Source organism: Petaurus breviceps, unplaced genomic scaffold, assembly GCF_028583685.1.
Source record: "Petaurus breviceps papuanus isolate PSGF00001 unplaced genomic scaffold, PetGlider_PUasm1.0 90849, whole genome shotgun sequence".
Lineage (NCBI taxonomy): Eukaryota > Metazoa > Chordata > Mammalia > Diprotodontia > Petauridae > Petaurus > Petaurus breviceps.
The window spans coordinates 11,602,567-11,623,492 of record NW_027187361.1 but is presented as its reverse complement, the minus strand read 5'-3'; the positions used below and the strand labels follow the sequence as shown (position 1 = coordinate 11,623,492).

The window sequence follows — 20,926 nt, the reverse complement described above, 5'->3', positions numbered from 1 at the left end:
CTAGATTTGTCAGTGTTTCTTTCCTTCACCTGTCAAAAGGGCTTTAAAACTTCTCCAACATTGACTCCTCCCAACTAACACCGTCTCTGCCAAGTTTCTGGAGTGTCATATAAAATCTTAGTATTGTTTTGATTTATTCTTAGTATTAGTGCTTTGGAGAATCCTTTTACTGGTTTGTATGCATCTAATAGATTTTAAAGTTTCTTTTTCAGTTAACTGAGGTGAGGAACAGGAAAAATACTTTTCATTGATGATACCTGATGAAAATAAACTGATTTGAGAATATTTTGTAATATTGTAAACTTATATTTATTTGTATGTGTTAATGATTGAGTTGTCTTTTTCCAGGTGGTACTGTGTGGAAGGCTCATTATGTGACTCCAAAATTTCAGCCTGAGGAAGGAGGAGCCTGCTATTGGAGTGGACTTTGTCCATGTTCTGGGGAGGTTAACTACCATGATCCTCCTTTGCTGTTTGATATTTCCAGAGACCCTTCTGAAGAGCATCTTCTTACTCCTGAAAATGAGGGGCTTTTTGATGCTGTAATAAAGAAAATGGAAGAGGCAGTGAAAGAGCACCGAAGAACATTGATGCCAGTCCCACAGCAGTTCTCTGTATTCAACACCATCTGGAAACCATGGCTCCAACCTTGTTGTGGGACTTTCCCATTTTGTGGTTGTGATAAGGAAGCTGACACTCTACCTACTGGCCTATGAGGGAAACAAGCTGCTGGTTACTGGGATCTTCTGGACATATTATCTGAAAGTAAAAATAAGTATGTATGAAACAAATTAACAGCTTATTTTCATTTGGAATTTGAAAGAATGGTTTTAGCTGCCTTTTTCTGCAGGTATGCTTTTTTCTTTATTTTTTTCTCCAAGGAGCTGGATAATTTAAATATTTCTCAGTATAATTACTAAGCCCGATTTAAAACATTTTTAAAATTTCTAACTAAAAAATGTCAACAGCGCATAGCATATCAGACCTAGGGAGAATTATTGGTTCAAGATGACACTTTGAGAAATCCTCTAATTCTATCAAAATTGTTTATACTTGTAATATAACCATTTTAAAATTAAAAAAAAAAGTCTCTATCAACTTTTGCTGCTCATTTATAGCATATTCACACAGTTTTATATGATCAACTCAAGTTGGTAGTAAATAATAATTAGGATTCAATTTCCATTGAAACTCAAGATGTATACCAGTTCAATGACTGGCATGAAAAAAGGGAAGGAGTGGCACTAGTATTCCTTTGGAAGTCAAAATTCAGCTACTCCAGTCTCAGCATATGAAAACCACTCCAGAATATTCTACCAGATTTCTTTCCATCTGTCTGCCCATTTTCATGGTTTTCTCACCTTTCTCTCTCCTTTCTGTCCTTGATGTCTTCTTTACCTTCCCTCTCTTACTCTCTGTCTCTATCTTTCTCTCTTTATCTCTCTCTCTCTGTGTGTCTCTGTTTTTTTGTCTCTTTCTTTCTCTGTCTCTCTATCTCACTTCTACACTTTAAAGAAAATGCAAGTAGGAGGTTTGGAAGTAGGGTGGAGAAAGAAGGAGGAAGAGGGGGGAAAACTATATCTCTCCTTCTACTTACCTGTTATCAATGCTCTATTTTTCTCTGTGGAGATCTGCAACACATTCTGGAACACTTCCAGAAGACAATAAAAAATTCATTGTAAAAAAGTTCTCCGTGTCTTGTCATGTTCTAGAATTAATAGTAGTGTGAATGAATGAATTAAAGAAAGAATGAAAATATTAATGGCTAACTATGGAGATAGAGATTGAAAAAGAAAATCCCTGACTTTAAGGAGTTTCCTTTTTATGGTTGGATCTCATAACCAATTAAAATTTTTGAACATTTTTTTCCTATCTTCTTTTTTTACAGTATCCAGGAAGTATCAGTAAAACTAAACATTTGTAAATCTAATGAAGTTGATGACATTATGTGAGGAATTTCATTAAGTATCATAGGGTATAGGGCTAGAGGGGACCTTTGAAATCATCTAGTCTAGATTTTATTATTTAAATTTCATTTAATGAATTAAAAAAATTTCTCTCCCTCCCATATTCCTCTCCATCTTGAAAAGAAAGCAAAAACCAACAAACTTTTCAACAAATATTCAGTCATGCAAGATGAATGAAGTCTGTTACTTCTTTGTTAAAAGATGGATAACATTGTTAGTTATGGTAATCTGGACTATATTTTGTCATTGCATTAACCAGTGTTTTTTAATTCTTTCAAAGTTGTTTTTAAAATGTTGTTATTATGTAAATTTTCCCCTTTGTCATGTTCATTTCACTCTTCACATTCATCTTCCCAGATTTCTCTGAAACAATCCTCTTTTCCTATTTATTATGGCACAATGATATTCTTTTAATTCATTTGCCAAAATTTGTTGAGCCACTCCCCAATTTTAATGGGCATACCTTTAGTTTTCAGGGGGTTTTGCTGCCACAAAATAACTGTTATAAATTTTTTTTATATGTAAGTGTCCTTATTCCTCTTTATTTGATCTGTTTGGCTTTGGTACTAGTAATGATATAGCTAGATAACAGCTTATGCCCAGTTTAGTAATGTAGGAGGCTTGTCTAATCTTTATTTAAGAGATGAGAAGAATGAGTCCAAGAGAGGTTCAGTGACTGACAAAGGTCACACAGCTAGTAAGAATCAAAGCATTAGAATCATTCTGACTGTAAAACCAGCACTTTTCCCATTAAACTCTATTTTTTTTTCAGATTCTACTAATTGAAAATACTTCTAAAGCTAGGTTGAAAAGAAATTTTTCTAAAATTGCATATGGAATCCAAAAGACCCAACTGCATAGCAACAACTCCCCGTTTTTGTCCTCTTACCTAGCATTAATAAACAATAATAGTGCTACTGTGTGTATGCCAGGCACTATATTAAACACTTTACAAAAATTATATTATTTGAGCCTCACAATAATCCTGATAGGAAGATGCTATCGGGATACCCATTTTATACTTGAGGAAACTGAGGCAAAAAGAGGTTTCATTTTTTGCCTGAAGTTAAACAGCTAATAAATATCTGAGGCTGACTTTGAAGGGAATAGGGGTGTGTGTGTGTGTGTGTGTGTGTGTGTGTGTGTGTGTGTGGATGGGTGTATGTGTATGTGTGTATGAATACATATAAAAAATAAAGTCCTTGGATTCAATGGTTAATAACAACTAGACAGAGGGCACAGGGTTACTTGAATATGAAGGGATAATATCTAAAAAATATAATTAAGAGGTAAGAGAGGAATTTATTGGGAGGAGAAAGGGAGAGATTTAATAGAGTAGATTATCTCACCTAAAAGAGGCAAGAGAAAGTTGTTACAATGGAGAGGAAGAGCTGAGGGGTGAAAGAGAATTAATTACCCTTACTCTTATTGGATTTGGCATAAGGATTAAATAACATACACACTCAATTGTGTATCTTTCTCCACAGGCAAGTAGGGGGGAAGGGGATAAGAGGGGGGGCTGATGGAAGGGAGGGTAGATTGGGGAGGGAGTAGTCAAAAGCAAACACTTCTAAAAGGGACAGGGTCAAAGGAGAAAATAGAATAAATGGAGTGTGGAATCGGATGGAGGAACATATAGTTAGTCTTTCACAATATGACTACTATGGAAATATTTTGCATAACTATACATATATAACCTATATCGAAGTGCTTGTCTTCTCAATGGGAATGGGTAAGGAGGGAAGAAGAGAGAGAATCTGGAACTCAAACTTTTAAATACAAATGTTTAAAAAAATAGTTTTTAATGCAACCAGTAAATAAGATATATGGGCTATGGGATGTAGAAGTCCATCTTGCCATACAAGAAAGTAATGGGGGAAAGAAGAAGGGGCAGACTGGGGGAAGGGGTAATCAGTATGCTTTCACTTGGGTTTGGGGGCAGGGGAGAGATGGGCAGAGAGTTTGGAACTCACAATATACTGAAATGAATGCTGAAAACTAAAATAAATAAATTTTAAACATAAAAAATAAAGATATTGGACTCAATGGTTAATAACAACTATTGCAGCTTTAAATGTATGACACTTTAACCTATGTTCTTATGCTTTTGGCAAGATTGAGCCAAATTTCTACAATTTAGCTAGGACTAGACTACCTGTTTGAGTGTCATTTGAATGTGAATAATCTTATATGATTAATTGTATAATGTCATACTTCCTTCAAAGAAGGAAAAGGGTGGGTTCTAGAATAGTTAATACCTGGGATGCAAATTAGGTATTGTGTGTGAATCATATATGTAAGCTTTGCCCAAACTTATCTCTATGTAATGTGTGTAGGTTGGTACACTGCTAAAGACCTGGCAAACATTTTTTTTTCTGATCAGACTCAAGAATGACTCGAGGTTAACCACATTCTTCTTCTAGGAAACTTAAAATAGGTAAGTTTGGACATTTAAATGTCATTTTTTTTTTTGCTGGAGAAATGCGGACTTTTTTTTTTTAAAGGAATCAGGGTTAAGTAACTTGCTCAAGGTTACATGGCCAGGTGTTTCTGGGTGGGTGCTAAGTGTCTGAGCCCGGATTCGATCCCCAGGTCATCCTGACACTGGAGCCGGTGCTCTTACTCGTTGTGCTACCTGGCCACCCCAAGAAATGCAGACTTTGTGGTTGTGGTGGGCAGAGATGTCAAAACTTTTTGCTTGGTGAAGTTGCATTGGCATGTTCTCCACATTGAAATACAGAGGGAAGAGGAGGAGGCCAAGAGGTCTCTCAATAAACAGGGTTGAATTGAATTTTATTTAGGTGAGGAGAATCATTTGGAGAAGGTTTCTAGTAGATAGTCTTTTGGTATGAATTAATATTGTATTAATATTGTTGGGTATACTGTGTGGGATGACAATTGGAAGATTTGGCTCTTAGATATTACTGAAAAAAAACAAACCTAGATGTATAAATATGTATGAGTGGAGAGAGTAAGAGGGGGGAGGGAGAAGTCTTACTTTATAATGAGATTTGACAGTCCTTTTTTGGTGCTGAACTTCTGAGGCTTCCCATATACAGGTACACTCCGACACTTAATGACCCTTAACTATCAGATAGCTTTGGCACTTCAGGAACCTTGATTTACTAAAGGGAGAATAATAACATAATGAAAATGGAGAGAGGCTCTGATGTTCTGAAGTAATTTTATAGGAGGTTTTTTTCTGGGCTTCCAATGGTTTGAAATTCTTCCTTTTCTTTAGGGGTATCTGCATTTTACTTTGAGGGGCTAAAAGGACCTAAATCCAAAGATAAGAATTTCTCAAAGCTCTTTGGGGAGCCCAAGGATTCTAGAGTTATGATATATTTATGATTTGAATTGGGATTTGGCAAATGCTTAGAGGAAAAATGAAAATGAAAAAAAATAACAGTGGTGTTGCTTTATTTTTTATATAGCAACTAAAAACTATTTGATATTTGTAGGAATTAGTGGAAATTTCATAGAAGCCTGGAAGCTCCTAACTTTTGTCATGGATTTAATTTATTTGAAGGTATTGCATTGACTTTTACAGGCATTTGTTCTCTTTCCTGAAGAAGAAAAGAAATATATGCATAGTAAAATTGAAGATACATGATGGTGCACTGGTAAGAGAATTGAAATTACCATTGAATACCTTTCCCTCTCCAGTTCTCTCTTATCCAAAGGACAAGGTTTATGTAGCATTTGAAAAATTAATCCTACAGATGTGTAATATAATGGAATTCTTCCTTCTGATGAACACAGTAGTTCCTGTGATGGGAGGCTCTGGGTACTTATCCAATAGAAAATACCTACCCAATAGAAAATAAACTTAACAAATGCAGCTGATGATGGAACCAAAGCTGCTTTGTGAACCTGAACAGTTTTGTACTGTGATTTGTCCATTCATTGGACCCTCCCAAACGTTTTGTAGTCATCGGGCATTAGAAAGGCTGGTAATTGCCTCAACTACATCCTTTCTTTGATTATGAAAATCACATTGAAAGTTCTCCTCACTTCTTATCTCCAGAATGTTCATTCTGAAGGAATCCAAGATCTCAAAGATAAAGTTGGATTATATTAACTGTTTTTTTAAAGGCCAAGTGGAGGAGGGCTCATTCATGATTGTTGTAAAGCTACATTCTTTTATGCACGGGTGCAACTTAAAAAATGAGATCAGGTTATTAATCTGCACTTGGCAGTCTCATGGACTTGGTTGACTGGGAAACATTCCATTTTTCAAATTAATTTTTATTTTGGCTCCAGTTGCCTGAGAAAATTCAGTGAGGGGGGGCCAGGTAGCACAGCGAGTAAGAGCACTGGCTCCAGTGTCAGACTGACCTGGGGATCGAATCCCGGGCTCAGATGCTTAGCATCCACACAGAAACACCTGGCCGTGTAACCTTGAGCAAGTTACTTAACCCCAGTTGCTTAGGGGTGGCCAGGTGGCTCAGCCAGTAAGAGCATCGGCTCCAGAGTTGGGAAGACCTGGGGATCAAATCTGGGCTCAGATACTCAGCACCACACCCAGAAATAACTGGCCATGTAACCTTGAGCAAGTTACTTAACCCCGATTGCTTTAAAAAAAAAGAAAATTCAGTGAGTATTAGATTGTGTATACATTGCTATTGTATAAGTCTACTTTATATTTAGGAATATGTTTATTGATACTGTATAGTAAATGAGAGTTAGCATAGATATAACCAGATTAACTTCTGAATTGATATTCCTGCTTTTCTCTGAAGGATGCCATCTGGCTTTACAAATGACAGAATATGAAATTGTATTATTGGGATGAGATAAAAAAGGAGATTCAACTTATAAGGATAATATAATTTAAGGTCTAGGTTAGTGTTTACATTGGCTTTTCTTACTACCAGAGCTGACCATATATTTAGGTTGACCAGATGCCTATTTGGTAGAGTGGTTTCATGAAAACAACTGATATTTCTTCTGACTCTTCCCCACTCTACACTCAGTAATAGTTGAAATTTCTTTAAGAGGGTACAAAGATTTCTTTTTTGTTTGTTTATTTTTAAATTAATTTGTTTGTTTACTTTTAGTTTCCAGGATTCAATTCCACAATTCCTTGAGTTTCACACTTTGTCCCCCTCCCTCCCTACCCCCCACCATGGTGGCATATAGTCAAGTATAGGATCTGTAAATACTTTCACATTATACATTAGTCAGGTTATAAAGATGGATTGTATCAGATGGAATGAAAAATGGTAAAGAGGACATAAATCCAAACAAGAAAAGGAAAAAGATCAGGTATTTTGCTTCCATCTGGATATAAACTCAGTTCTTTCTAGTTCTTTCTCTGGATGCACACATTTCTCTCCATCATGAGTCTTTTGGGATGGACTTATATCACTGCATTGCTGAGAAGAGTCCAGTCTATCAAAATTGGTCATCACACATACATTGTGTCTGTAATTGTGTACAAATTTCTCCTGGTTCTACTCTAATCACTTAGCATCAGTTCATATAATCCTCTCCAGGTAAATATGAAGACTGTCTGCTCCTCGTTTCTTATAGCACAATAGTATTCCATAACATGCATATACCACAACTTGTTCATCCATTCCCCAATTGATGGGCACCCCCTTAATTTCCAATTCTTTGCCACCACAAAAAAAGCTGCTATAAACATTTTTGTACATATGGGTCTTCCTCCCACTTCTACGATCTCTTTGGGATATAACCCTAGGAGTGGTGTTGCTGGATCAAAGGATATGAAAGTATTTATAGCCCTTTGGGCATAATTCCAGATTGCTCTCCAGAAAGGCTGGATCAGTTCACAATTCCAACAGCAATGCATTAGTGTTCCAATTTGCCCACATCCTCTCCAGATTTTTCATTTTCCTGTTTTGTCATCTTAGGCAATCAGACTGGTGAGATGTGGCACCTCAGAGTTGTTTTGATTTGCATTTCTGTAATCAATAGTGATTTAGAGCATTTCTTCATGTGCTTATAGATATCTTTAATTTCTTTCTCTGAAAATCCCCTGTTCATATCCTTTGACCATTTATCAATTGGGGAATGAATTGTATTCGTATAAATTTGACTCAATTCTCTGTATATTTTAGAAATGAGTCCTTTTTCAGAGACACAGGTTGTAAATATTTTTTCCCAATTTCCCACCTCCCTCTTAATATTGGTTACATTGGCTTTGTTTGTACAGAAGCTTTTCAATTTCATGTAGTCAAAATTATCCATTTTACATTTTATAATGTTCTCTAATTCTTGTTTAGTCATAAAGTCTTTCTCTCTACACAAATATGACAGGTAACTATTCCTTGTTTTCCAAGACTGCTTGCAGTATCAACCTTTATACCTAGATCATGCAACCATTGAGACTTGATTTTGGTATATGTTGTTAGATAATGGTACAAAGATTTTTTTTTGCCCAATAAGAATTAAGGCTTAATATGAAAGTGGCCTTGATAGAGGGAACTTCAGGGTCCTAAAACCTTTCTATATCATTTTTTGTGGATGATCAGAGAGAAAAAAAGGTGGATACTAGCTATCTGAAAGTGTGGTAGAGAAAGAAGCTCTGGAAACTGCAAAATGACAGAGTGAGGGAAGACTGGGCACATTAATGACAAGGTCTACAAAAAATGCTTTGGTGTTCAATTGTATAACTTGGTCCATGGTTGTTTCATGTGTTCTCATTCCCATTTCCTTGTATGTTTATGTTTATCTGGAATTTATGCTATGTATTTTTATACTTTTAATACCAAAACAGTTATGGGGCCCATCTAGAAATTTCTTAACACAAAACCTGCCCAAAATTTCCCTCCAGGTTTAGTTAGTTTAAGAGGAATTTATCCTCACTGAGAGACAGAAATAAGCAGGACTGAATGCCTGAATTGATGCTCCCCGTGCTTTGGCTCATAGCAGAAACAGATATACTTTTTCTCATTTTTATCATGAAAAAGTTATTTTGATAAATTCTTAATTCATCAAAACATAATATTTTTTCTTTACAGGCTTTCCCTGATCATTCTCTCCCTGTCTGGTCTATTGTTCAAAATGTGTATTTCAATGGCTGTACCTGATTCCAGACCCAATGTGCTATTGATAATGGCAGATGATCTGGGCATTGGTGACTTGGGATGCTATGGCAATGATACACTGAGGTATGGACTTAGCAAATTTTAATTTTGTTTTGTTGTTTAAAAGTTATGATGAAATGTATGGATACATATACATGTGGTTGTGTTTTTTGTTCTTCATTCTCAAAGAGGACCATGACATTAGGGAGATGATGACATGACTTGCAATTGATTTTGATTTGAGTGAGGGAGGGCTGTGCAGTCTCCAGTCTTATTTTGTCCTCCAGAGTCAGCTGAATTTAGTTTCCAGATATCCTTTAGGACAATTGGAGATGGCCCAGGATGCAATATGTGACTCTGGATCTTTTAAGTTGAGGTCTTTTCAGGTTTTCACTTTGAGAGTGGCAGCGACCATTTGTGAATAAGCTTCTTTAAGAAGCGTCAAGGAATGGTCCTATAATTAAAAAAAAATAACTGAGAGAGGAAGACCCTCAGGGTTGCTGGCCAAAAGAGAAAGAGTTACTATTTATTTACATTCACTGAGAGCCAGGAAGACCCCCCAAAATAATCATTACATGGTGTTTGGGCAGGTACCTATTGTTGTCCAATCCATGACATCCAGAATGAATTCGGTTTAAGTCTTGGTCTTTGAGAAACAAGTATTGATAGAAAACCCCAGGTTAACTAGGCAGCTTTTGGCCATCAAAATTTATTTTCCTTTGGGTAGAACACCCTCAGGCAAGGGGAAAGGAGGAAGTGGAGAGGAAAAGGGATAGGAAGGGATGGGAAGAAGGAAAGGGGAAAAGAGGAGAGGACAAAGGATAAGTTGAGTTGCCCAACTGGAACTGGCCAGTTGGGTCCCCACTCAGGTAGCTTGACATACTCATAATGTGTATAGCTGGATTAATTGGTGCTACTTTAAAAAAAAACTTTTTTTGACCCAATTAATATATCAATTTGACTGAAACGATTATATTAGTAGTTTCAGTAAATGATTCTGTAGACCTATGTCTACAGAAATAATTGCTGTGACAGTTAGGCAGTGCAGTGAATAGAATGTGGGCCTGGATTCAGAAAGAGCTTAAGCTCAAACCCAGCATCAATTATTTTCTAGTTGTAAAATTCTGATTGTCACTTAACTTCTGTTGAACTCAGTTTCCTCCACTGTAAAATGAAGATAATAAAAGCACCTAATTGGCCAGGTTGTTGTAATGATCAAATGATATAGTATTTGTAAAGCACCTCTTACGGTGCTTAGAACATTGTAAATGCCATATAAATTCCAGCTACTATTAGCTATTATGTCAAAAGATGAAAGGAAGCTTAATCAGAAAGTTCAAGGGCTTTTTTACTTTGTTTCTTAATTTTGTTTTATTTTGGGTTTGTTCTAAGGAGGATTTTTTTTAATTTTTAAATTGTTGAATTTGTTTATTTTTAGTTTTCAATATTCGTTTTCACGAGATTTTTATTTACAAATCTTTTTCCCATCTTTCCCCTACCCCAACCCCAAAATAGCAATCCTACTGAATATGCCTTCCCCCCATTTTCTCTCTCTTACTTATATCCTCCCCCATTCCCCCTCTGACTTTCTAGTAAGGCAAGATGGATTTCTATACCCCAGTGCCTATATATCTTATTTACCAATGTATCAGCAATGCCATATTCACAATGCCTATAGAGATTACAAATATGCTGATATAATTATCCATCACAAAATACGTCAGGTTTGCCATTTGGGGAAATAAACTAGAAAATTTATTAAGATACCAAAAGACTGAGTCCCAAAACCAGAAAGTGAAAGCCATCAGAGTAGTTATGATATTGGCACAGGTAGATAAAGTAGAAAGCACCCACATTTTCAAGCCTTTAAAACAGAACAGGCTACCTCAGGCAAAGGTCCTCCTCTCCCCACTCACAGCAACCACCCAGCGTCCTGGAAGAGCGCTCCCAGCAGCTCCGGCCCCTGGCAGTCCTCAGCAGGAGTCCTAACTCAAAAAAAAAAAAAGGCAACCGCCGCCAACTGCCAACCGCAGGACCGTTAGCTCGGCTTTTCACTTTCTCTTGCTCTGCTATGTCAGCACGTCCATGGGGCATGGGAGATCTTTAAATCCCATAACCCTTACAACCAGTTGCATGTAAAATTATACATACATACACATATATGTATATATACACATACATATATTAAATATATGTATATATACACATACATATATTAAATATATGTGTGTGTGTATATATATATATATATATATATATATATATATATATATAAAACATTTGATTTTAAAACTGTGATTTAAAGATTCTTTCCCTTCTTCCCTTGTCACTCACAGCTATTGGGAGGAAAATAGATTCAATATCGGTTATACATATGTAGCTATGGAAAACATTTCCATAGTAGATATATTGTGAAAGAATGACTATATTTCCCTCCATCCTATTCCAACCCCCATTTATTCTATTTCCTACTTTGACCCTGTCTCTTTTCAGAAGCGTTTGCTTTTGACTACCTCCTCCCCCAATGTACCCTCCCTTCTCTCATGCCCCCACTTATCCCCTTCCCCCCTAATTTCCTGTAGGGTAAGATCCCCAATTGAGTGTGTATGGTATTTCATCCCTAAGCCAAATCCAATGAGAGTAAGGATGATTCATTCTCTTTCACCCTCCTGCTCTTTCTCTCCATTGTAGCAACTTTCTCTTGCTTCTTGTATGTGAGATAATCTGCTCTATTTAATTTCTCCCTTTCTCCTCCCAATACATTCCTCTCTCACCTCTTTTTTTTTAAGCAATCGCGGTTAAGTAACTTGCTCAAGGTTACAAGGCCAGGAGTTTCTGGGTGGGTGCTAAGTGTCTCAGCCCGGGATTCAATCTCCAGGTCATCCCGACACTGGAGCCGGTGCTCTTATTCGCTGTGCTACCTGGCTGCCCCTCTCACCTCTTAATTATGTTTTTCAGATAATATCCTTACATATTTAACTTGCCCTTTGACCTATGTCTCTGAATACATACACACACACATATATATCCATATATCCATACACACACATATAAACATGTATACTTACCTATTCCCTTCACCTATACTAATATTGAGAAAAGTCTCATGAGCTACATATATCATCTTTCTATGTAGGAATGTAAACAGTTCAACTTTAATAACTTTCTTATGCTTTCTCTTCCTTGTTTACCTTTCCATGCTTCTCTTTCTTCTTGTATTTGAAAGTCAAATTTTCTCTTCAACTCTGGACTTTTCATCAAGAATCCCTGAAAGAGGGGCAGCCAGGTAGCACAGCAAGTAAAAGCACCGGCCCCAGAATTGAGATGACCTGGGATTGAATCCGGGCTCTGATACTTAGCACCACACTCAGAAATAACTGGCTGTGTAACCTTGAGCAAGTTACTTAACCCCAACTGGTTTAAACAAAAAGAATACCTGAAAGTCCTCTATTTCATTACATTTCCATATTTTCCCCTGAAATATTATACTCAGTTTTGCTGGGTAATGGATTCTTGGTTTAATCTAGCTTCTTTGACCTCTGGAATATCATATTCCAAGCCCTTTTTTCCCTTAATGTAGAAGCTGCTAGAACTTGTGTTATCCTGATTGTGTTTCCACAGTACTAAAATAGTTTCTTCCTGAATGTTTGTAATATTTTCTCCTTGATCTGGGAACTCTGGAATTTGGCTATAATGTTCCTCAGAATTTTCTTTCTGGGATTTTTTTCAAGAGGTGATTGGTGAATTCTTTCAATTTCTATTTTGCCCTCTGGTTCTAAAATATCAGGGCAAATTTTTGAGAATTTCTTGAAGGACAATTTCTAGGTTCTTTTTTTTTAAAGCAATTGGGGTTAAGTAACTTGCTCAAGGTTACATGGCCAGGTGTTTCTGGGTGGGTGCTAAGTGTCTGAGCCCAGGATTTGATCCCCAGGTCATTCCAACACTGGAGCTGGTGCTTTTTCTCGCTGTGCTACCTGGCCACCTCACTAGGTTCTTTTTTTGATCATGGCTTTCAAGGAGCCCAATAATTTTTTAAATGATCTCTCCTGGATCTATTTTCCAGGTCAGTGGTTTTTCCAATGAGTTATTTCACATTGCTTTCTAGTTTTTTATTTGTTTGTATCTGTTTTATAGTAACTTGATTTCTCATAAAGTCATTAGCTTCCAATTGCTCCAATCTAATTTTGAAGGAATTATTCTCTTCAGTGAGCTTTTGAAATTACTTTTCCATCTGTCAAATCAGCTTTTTAAGTCATTTTTCTCCTCATTGTCTTTTTGGGCCTCTTTTGCCATTTGAGTTAGTCTATTTTTAAAGTTGTTATTTTCTTCAGTCAGGTTGTTGACTCTCTCTTCATGATTTTCTTGCATCATTCTCATTTTTCTTCCCATTCCCCCCCCCACTTCTCTTACTTGATTTTCAAAATCCTTCTTGAGTTCCTCTAGGGGTTATAACCAATTCATATTTTTCTTGGAAGCTTTGATGCAGGAATTCTGACTTCATTGTCTTCCTCCCATTCCATGCTTTGATCCTTTTTGTGCCCAAAAAAGTATTTGATGGTCCATTTGTGCTTCCTCTACTTGTTCATATTGCCAGTCAATTACTTGACATTTGAGCTCTTTGCCACAGAAGAACTCTGCTTCCAGAGAGGGGAGCTTTTTTCCCAAACAGCTGGGCTTTTTGCAAATGTTGTCAGAGGTCTGAGGAGGGGGCCCTCTCTACAAACACCACACTGGCAAACTGACGTTACTCACCCTGGGACCACCACCCAAGAGAGTGACCCATATCCAAGCAGGTCAAAGCAAGAACAATTACCCTCCAAATGGTCACTTGGTCCCCCTATGGTCTGTAGGCCAGCAGCTGCTGAGGCAGCCATTTAGCAGATGCTGAAGTGGCAGAGGCTGTGCCTCTGCCACCTCTCACCCTGGGGACAGGTGCTGCACTGCACCCTTCCTTTCCCAAAGAGTTCTGGAATGACCTTTTACTTTCTTTTTGGCCTTTATGGAAAGTCTGGAAACCACCACAGCTGCTGGTGATTCACCCTCCTGAAGTCCCTTCAGGCTGTCGTTGGTTGGGGATGTCCTGGGGCCAAAACCACGTGGCTCACATGGAGTGCACTTGGCTCCCAGCATGCTCCGATGAACCCTTCCTGCCAGTCTTCCAGGCTGACTTCAGTGGGAGATTTGTTTCTCTCTGTCACTTTGTGGGTTCTGTCAAGGATGATATTTTTTAAAAAGTCTAGTGCAGGAATAGTCAATAAATTAAGTTTTAACATCTACATTCATGAAGGATTTACAGGTAATAAGATCCTTTAATCTCAATACTGCATTCCAGTGGCAGTACAATGAACCAAGAAACAATTGAGAAATATTTAACCTGGAAGAAAGAAGCCATAAAAGAAAGATAAAGGTATTTGTGAGGCTGTCATCTCAAGAAAGAAACTATTGTATTCCACTACAACCAAGGTGACTTTCTTTCAGTCGGTAGAAGGTACTGAGAGAAATGTAAGTTCAAAAAAGATATTTCCTATCAATTAGAGGGCTTCAAAATTTAATAGATTGTCTTGGAGATAAATGACTTCCCCTTTACTGGTGGTATTTGAATGCATGTTATATGACTGATTGTGTGAGTAGTGTAGAGGAGATTAATGTTTGGGTAGAAGTTGGAGTAACCAATATTTTTCTATCAAATTTGATAAGCTATTATTCTATTAGAGATGAATCCACTTAAAAAAGACTGTACCCATTTAAGAATTTGAAAAAAATAATAAAAATTGAACCACAAGATTGATCCTGGTCTTCACTTTCTAAGGTTTCCTCAGTTAATGTAGCACACTGGTAGGAAGGAAAGGACATACTGGAAAAATTTATGTTTTCTCAATGTTCTGTAAGTCTGATTTCAAGCAACCTTAACTGGATATTCTCATATAATTTTAGTTAACTTAAAACATGTTTTTCCCTCTCTCTACTTTTTAGGACTCCTAATATTGACAGCCTCTGCAAAGAAGGTATAAAACTCACTCAACATATTTCTGCAGAATCAATGTGTACCCCCAGCAGATCAGCTTTCCTCACAGGCAGATACCCAGTCCGAACAGGTTTGAAGATCTTTGAATAATATGTCAATGATTGATTGTAGAATTTTGCTCCATTGATTTCAGAAAGTAGCATAAATCTTATAGTACAGTGGTGTCAAACTCAAAGACAAATGGAGGTTGCTAAAAGGTACATAAGGATCGCTACAAGTGACATCCTGACAGCTTTGAAATGTCTTGTTTTCTTTATTTTACTGTGTTAAAGTTATTTTGTTATATATTTCCCAATTATATAGATTTGCTTTTTGGAGGGGGAGGGCAGGGCAAATTGGTGCTAAGTGACTTGTCCAAGGTCACAACTAGTAAGTTTCAAGTGTCTGAGGTCAAATTTGAACTCAGGTTCTCCTGACTCCAGGGCTGGCACTCTTTTCACTGTGCCACCTAGCTGCCCCAATTATATATATATATATATATATATATATATATATATATATATATATATATATATATAGTTTTAATCTGATTTGGACCACACTCAGAAGTGTTGTGAGTATGTGGCCCATTGGAGGTGGTTTTGACACCTCTGAAGTAGTTGAAAGGGTACTAGCTCTGGAATTAGGGGACCTTGGTTCAAATAACACTTCTGACAGAAGTCATTTAACCTTCCTGTACCTCAGTGTTTTCATCTGTAAAAGGACTGAGTTGGACTACATCACTTCTAATGTATCTTCCAGTAGGGGATAGCTAGATGTGGTGCAATGAATAGAACACTGAGACTAGAATCTCAGGAAGTCTCAGCCTCAGATACTTGCTATTTGTGTGACCTTGGGGAAGTCACTTAATCTCATTCTCCCCTAAGTTTCCTCATCTAGAAAATGGAGATGATAATAGCACCTACCTCACAGGGTTGTTGTGAGGATCAAATGAGGTAACACTTGGAAAGTGCCTGGAACATATTAAGCCTATATCAATGTTAACTATCATCATCATCATCATCATTATTATTAATTCCTATGAACATCATCTAAAACTGGTAGGAAAAAAGGTGCCATATTTTTCATATAGTTTATGTATCTACTACTCCAGCAATGTTTGTCATACTTGGTGTAGTGCCTACACAATATTCACAGCACTGCTGTCAACAATTAATATGCCAGTGTAGTTCTGAATTACAAAACATAACAGACTCTCCATATATAAGACAGAAGCAAAACATATATTCAGACACCAGAAAGTCAGATCCCAACACCACAAAATCAAATCCATCACAGCAACAAAGAAGTAAATACACCATAACACAGCAGGAAGCAATACCATCCCAAAAGCCTTCCCACAAACAAACACTCAGAAGTCTACCTGTCTCCTTGTCTGGGCCTCCTCTCTCCCCGCCCCAGCTCTAACTGCTCTGACTCCCAGTTTCTTCCTAGCTCTGCTTTACTCCTTCCTGTTCCACCCATTCAAGAAACTTCTCCCACCACAGTACAGGCTCGAAGTAATTATATTCAGCCTATTAAGGTGCAGGGAAGATCTCCAAATTCCCTTAGACCTGTTAAGAGCAAGGAAGATATTCAAACTCCCATTCCTATTACACTTAGGCCATAGGATCATAAATTTCAAACTGGAAAGAATCTTAAAGGTCACCTAATTCTCTAATTTTATAAATGAGGACACTGAAGTCCAAAGTGGTTGTCTTTTTTTCCTAAGTACACATGTATGTGAAATGACAGAAATAGAATTTTAGCATAGTCCCTATGACTTTAAATCCACTCTTTCCTTTGGATCATTAGTAAATATTGTTGCTGTGTTTTGTTTTTATATTACAAGTATTGACAGATTATGCTCTGTTCTTGAGAAATTTCTTATAACAAATTAAAATATTTAAACTAAGTTAATCTACTAAGACCTCATCTTAAAGTGCATGAAATATTTCACATCTGTAGTACACCCACACCTCTCTTTTTTTTAATTCACAGAAAACTATTCTATTTATTTCCCTCATATCAACCTGTTAAAAAAAACAAATTATTCTAACAAATATTAATGGTCAAGGAAAATACATTCCCTCCAATTGTTGTATACAAAAAATATATATAGATCTCATTTTCCATTCCACTTGTAGCATGTCACTGTAATGGATTATACATTATTGGTGCTCTTGAATCATGTATGATAATTGAATTGAAAATAGTCCTTAGAGTTTTTAAAGTTGTTTGTTTTTACAGTGTTTTTATTGTATAAAATGTTCTGTCTTTGCTTATTTACTTCTTTAGTAGTATAAAACAGTCCCCAGAACTTTTTATTTTTATAATATTGATGTTGCAAAATAAATTATTCTTCTGGTTCTGCCTATTTCACTCTGCATCATGTAAGCCTTTACTCAAAAAGCATCTATTTTGTCATTTCTTGTAGCATTATGCATTCATATTCCACAGCTTATTCAGTCATTCCTCAGTTGTTACACTTCATTTTAACTTCTAGATTTCACTACCACAAAATGAATTGCTAGATTTATTTTCTGTAACTGAAATATTTTTTCCTCTTTCTTTGTTTTCTATACTCTTAGACTCCAAGTTGGTTAAAAGAGCATGTTCTGTTTAGAAACTTTTTGGGTACAATTCCAAATTGTTTTCTAGATTGGTTATATCCATTCCCAGCTCACCAATAGTGTATCAACAACCTTGTTTTCCCACAGCCCCTCCAAAATTTATTTAAATTTTTTTTCTTTGCCACTCTGATGGGTAGAATCTCAGAATTGTTTTAATTTTCATTACTCTAAATTGTAGTGATTTGGAGTGTTTTTTTCTTTGAGAAGTACCCATTTATATGCCTAGACCATTTATAAATTCAACAATGTTTATCTTTCCTTATAAATTTGATTTAGTTCCTTATATACCTTGGAAATGAGATCTTTATCAGAGAAATTTGCTACAAATAATTTCCCAGTTGTCTGCCTTTGAATCATAGTTTCATTTTGTTTATGAAAAAAATTTTAATTTTATGTAATCAAAATTATCTGTTTTGCCTTCTGTGATCACCTCCATTCCTTGTGTGGGCATGAACTTTTCTCCTATTCATAGATTTGATAAGAAATTTTGTTTCTCTAATTTGTTTCTGATGCAACCATTTGGGTCATATTTTTAGATAATATCAATACATAACTGATTATACTTTAGGTGCTATTCATGTTTTGCTGTGGGTCAATGCACTGAAGGGCTACATGGCAAGAGTGTGTGTAGTAATTCAGACACTGGTTAGGTTTAGCTTTTCAGTGCCCCTAAATTAAAATTTTCCAGTCAAATAATGTTTATCAAACATTCACTATACTGTATGGTAAGAGGACATAAGTGTTACTACATCTAAAGAGCTCATAGCCTGATTGAGGAGGGTAGCCAGTATAGTTTCTCTGGGCCTACATTTGTCACCCTGACCCTGGCCTTGGCAAATCCTGAGGACATTCTGAGGTGCTAGTGTGACGCCTCCTTTGCTAGAACTCAAGACAAGTCCTATTTTGTAAATGATTCTTTGTTAGAGACCTTTTTTTAAAGACAGAATTCTCAGTCAGGGAGGGTAGGGTATAGGAGAGGATAGAAGAGAGGGCAGACTTGAGGAAGGGGTAATCTTTATGCTTGCTATCCTGGGGTTGAGGGTAAGGCAGAGATGGGGAGAAAATTTGCAACTCAAAATCTTGTGGAAATGAATGTTGAAAACTGAAAATAATATAAATTAAAATGTTTTCCTAAAAAAAAGAAAAACACAATAAAGACTGAATTCTCCTTCCTCAAAGGAATAGGTTCCTTAACTCTAACAGAAGTCTCAGTTACAACTGTATAAACTCAAGGAACTATCTCATCTCCCTGGACATCAAGGCATTCCTGGCCTAGGTAAACTATGTTGGGTACATCTGACCTTTAAGGATCATTTGGAGACTGTTAACTTCTCTCTATGTCCATGTGTCTTTCAATCAAACTTATGCAAACAAATTAACCAAGAAGACATTATGTTGGACCACGGTAACTCTTACAACTCAATTGTTCAGCCAAAGCAATAGGTGGCAATGTTGAGGATTCTTTGTTGCCTGAAAAGTATGGTCTTATGTCCCCAATTAGGCTATGAGTTCCTTGGGTGTCATGGTACTTATGTCCTCATATCATACAGAAGAGTAGTGAGTCTTTGAATTAGTAGAAAATATTTTTGGTCCTTACTGTGCTATTTCATCACACTTCTTTGTAATGTTGATATTCAATATTGTAGATCTATTTGGTTGGTATTCATGTCATTATTCCAAAGTAAGAGGATTCATGATTTTCTCATCTCAGGAAAACTTCACCTGTGCCATTAATAAATTTAGATTCAGTTATGGATTCTCATATATCTGGCCTTAGATAAAGTTTGTCCCTAGCCCCGAGGATCTCCATTCTCTCAGTGACCTTTCATGAACTTTTCAAGCCATACGTACTAGTGGCATAGGCTACTGGAATTACAGCAAGATAATTTCTTTTTCTATGAATTTTCCCCACAACTTAGTGAGATAGGTGTGATTATTGAAAGGCAATGTTACATCATGGATAACATGTTGGACCTGAACTCAGAAAGACCTGAGTTCAAAACCCATTTCTAACATGTATTAGCTATTTGATCCTGAGGACAGTAATTTATTAAAGTTTCAATTTCTTCATCTATGAAATGGCAATAAAATTACCCATGCCACAAGGTTATTGTGAAGTTCAAATGTGATCATGTATAGCAAATATTTGGCAAATTTTAATATGCTGCTAAATTGTTGTTATGCCTATTTTACGTATGAGGAAACCAAATTGAGAGAGTCAAAATGGTAAGTTCTTAATTGACAAAGTTTACATGTATCAGAACCTAAATTCCAGTTCAAGTTTTCTGTCTGCACACACTTTCAACTACTTCCAAACACTGTTGGACAGTAAGAGTCTGTAAGTCTGAATTCTAGTCACTGAAATATTAATGACCAATTCTGTGGCTTGGACTAGAGAGGTTATTAATCTGTGAAATGGTATGATAACTGTGATTGCACCTACCTCCCAGGGTAAAAAGCTAGATTATATATATATATTAATTGAACTTTAAAAAGAACTGTAAAAATAATCTCATTGTACTAGCTGAGCCTCATGTTTAGAGTATAATCCATCCTCATCTCAGCCTCTTAGAATCCCTGTATCTTTTCAAGATTCATGTCACCTTCTGCAGGAGGTCTTACTATTTACTTTGCATGTATCTTATAAATATCTATACATGGACATATTTTTCTCACAAATCAGAACGTATTTTTCCCTGAGGGTGGTAATAATTTTTTTTGTTATTATTTGCATCCCAAGCACTGTCACATAGTGCCTAACATATGGTGAGTGCTCACTAAATGTTTATTGATTGTTTAAAGTAGCTGGACGGCAAAATTAGGTGATTGGGTTCATCTCTTGACTCTATTCAAACTAACTGTAGAATAATTATTCTTATAGTATCAAGTTTTATAATATATCACCCTGGTTAACTGATAATTATAAAATTAAAAGTGTAAATTAACTGTAATTTTTCTTACATTGGTACAGCCCAGTCATGAGCACTAAATATGCTTCCTGCTATTTAGGTTTGTTATTGCTTTGAGGAGCACTTTAATTGATTAAGTAATTAAACCTATTCAAGTCTTTTTTGTGCTTTGAAGGGTTGATCCCTTGATAGTTTATGCATTTTATACCTATTTGGAATGGGATTTCCCTTTCTATTCTTTTTCCTTGGGTCTTGTTTTTATTATATAGAAATTATTTTTACTTTTGAGGATTTATTTTGTAGTCTGCTATTTGTGGAAGCTACTAATTATTTTAGTTATTGTTGTTTTTGCTGATTC

At 36.3% G+C, this 20,926-nt stretch overlaps 2 protein-coding genes across 3 annotated transcripts in view; both read left to right on the top strand.

Annotated features, from left to right (window-relative positions):
* Positions 1-1,657, top strand: part of ARSH (arylsulfatase family member H) — a 47,566-nt gene extending 45,909 nt beyond the window's left edge. Inside the window, exon 10 of the mRNA XM_069073054.1 lies at positions 349-1,657. Coding sequence (XP_068929155.1) covers positions 349-716 — 368 coding nt within the window. The 3' untranslated portion in view covers positions 717-1,657. The remainder of the gene's footprint in view (positions 1-348) is intronic.
* Positions 1,658-4,257: 2,600 nt separating this feature from the next.
* LOC138149678 (arylsulfatase F-like) overlaps positions 4,258-20,926 on the top strand; it is a 42,944-nt gene continuing 26,275 nt past the window's right edge. The window contains exons 1-4 of one of the 2 annotated variants that reach the window (XM_069072845.1): positions 4,258-4,404; positions 5,518-5,590; positions 8,957-9,106; positions 14,996-15,117. In XM_069072845.1, the coding sequence (XP_068928946.1) occupies positions 5,577-5,590; positions 8,957-9,106; positions 14,996-15,117 (286 nt within the window). In that variant the 5' untranslated portion in view covers positions 4,258-4,404; positions 5,518-5,576. The remainder of the gene's footprint in view (positions 4,405-5,517; positions 5,591-8,956; positions 9,107-14,995; positions 15,118-20,926) is intronic. The other variant, XM_069072847.1, reaches the window with a different exon arrangement.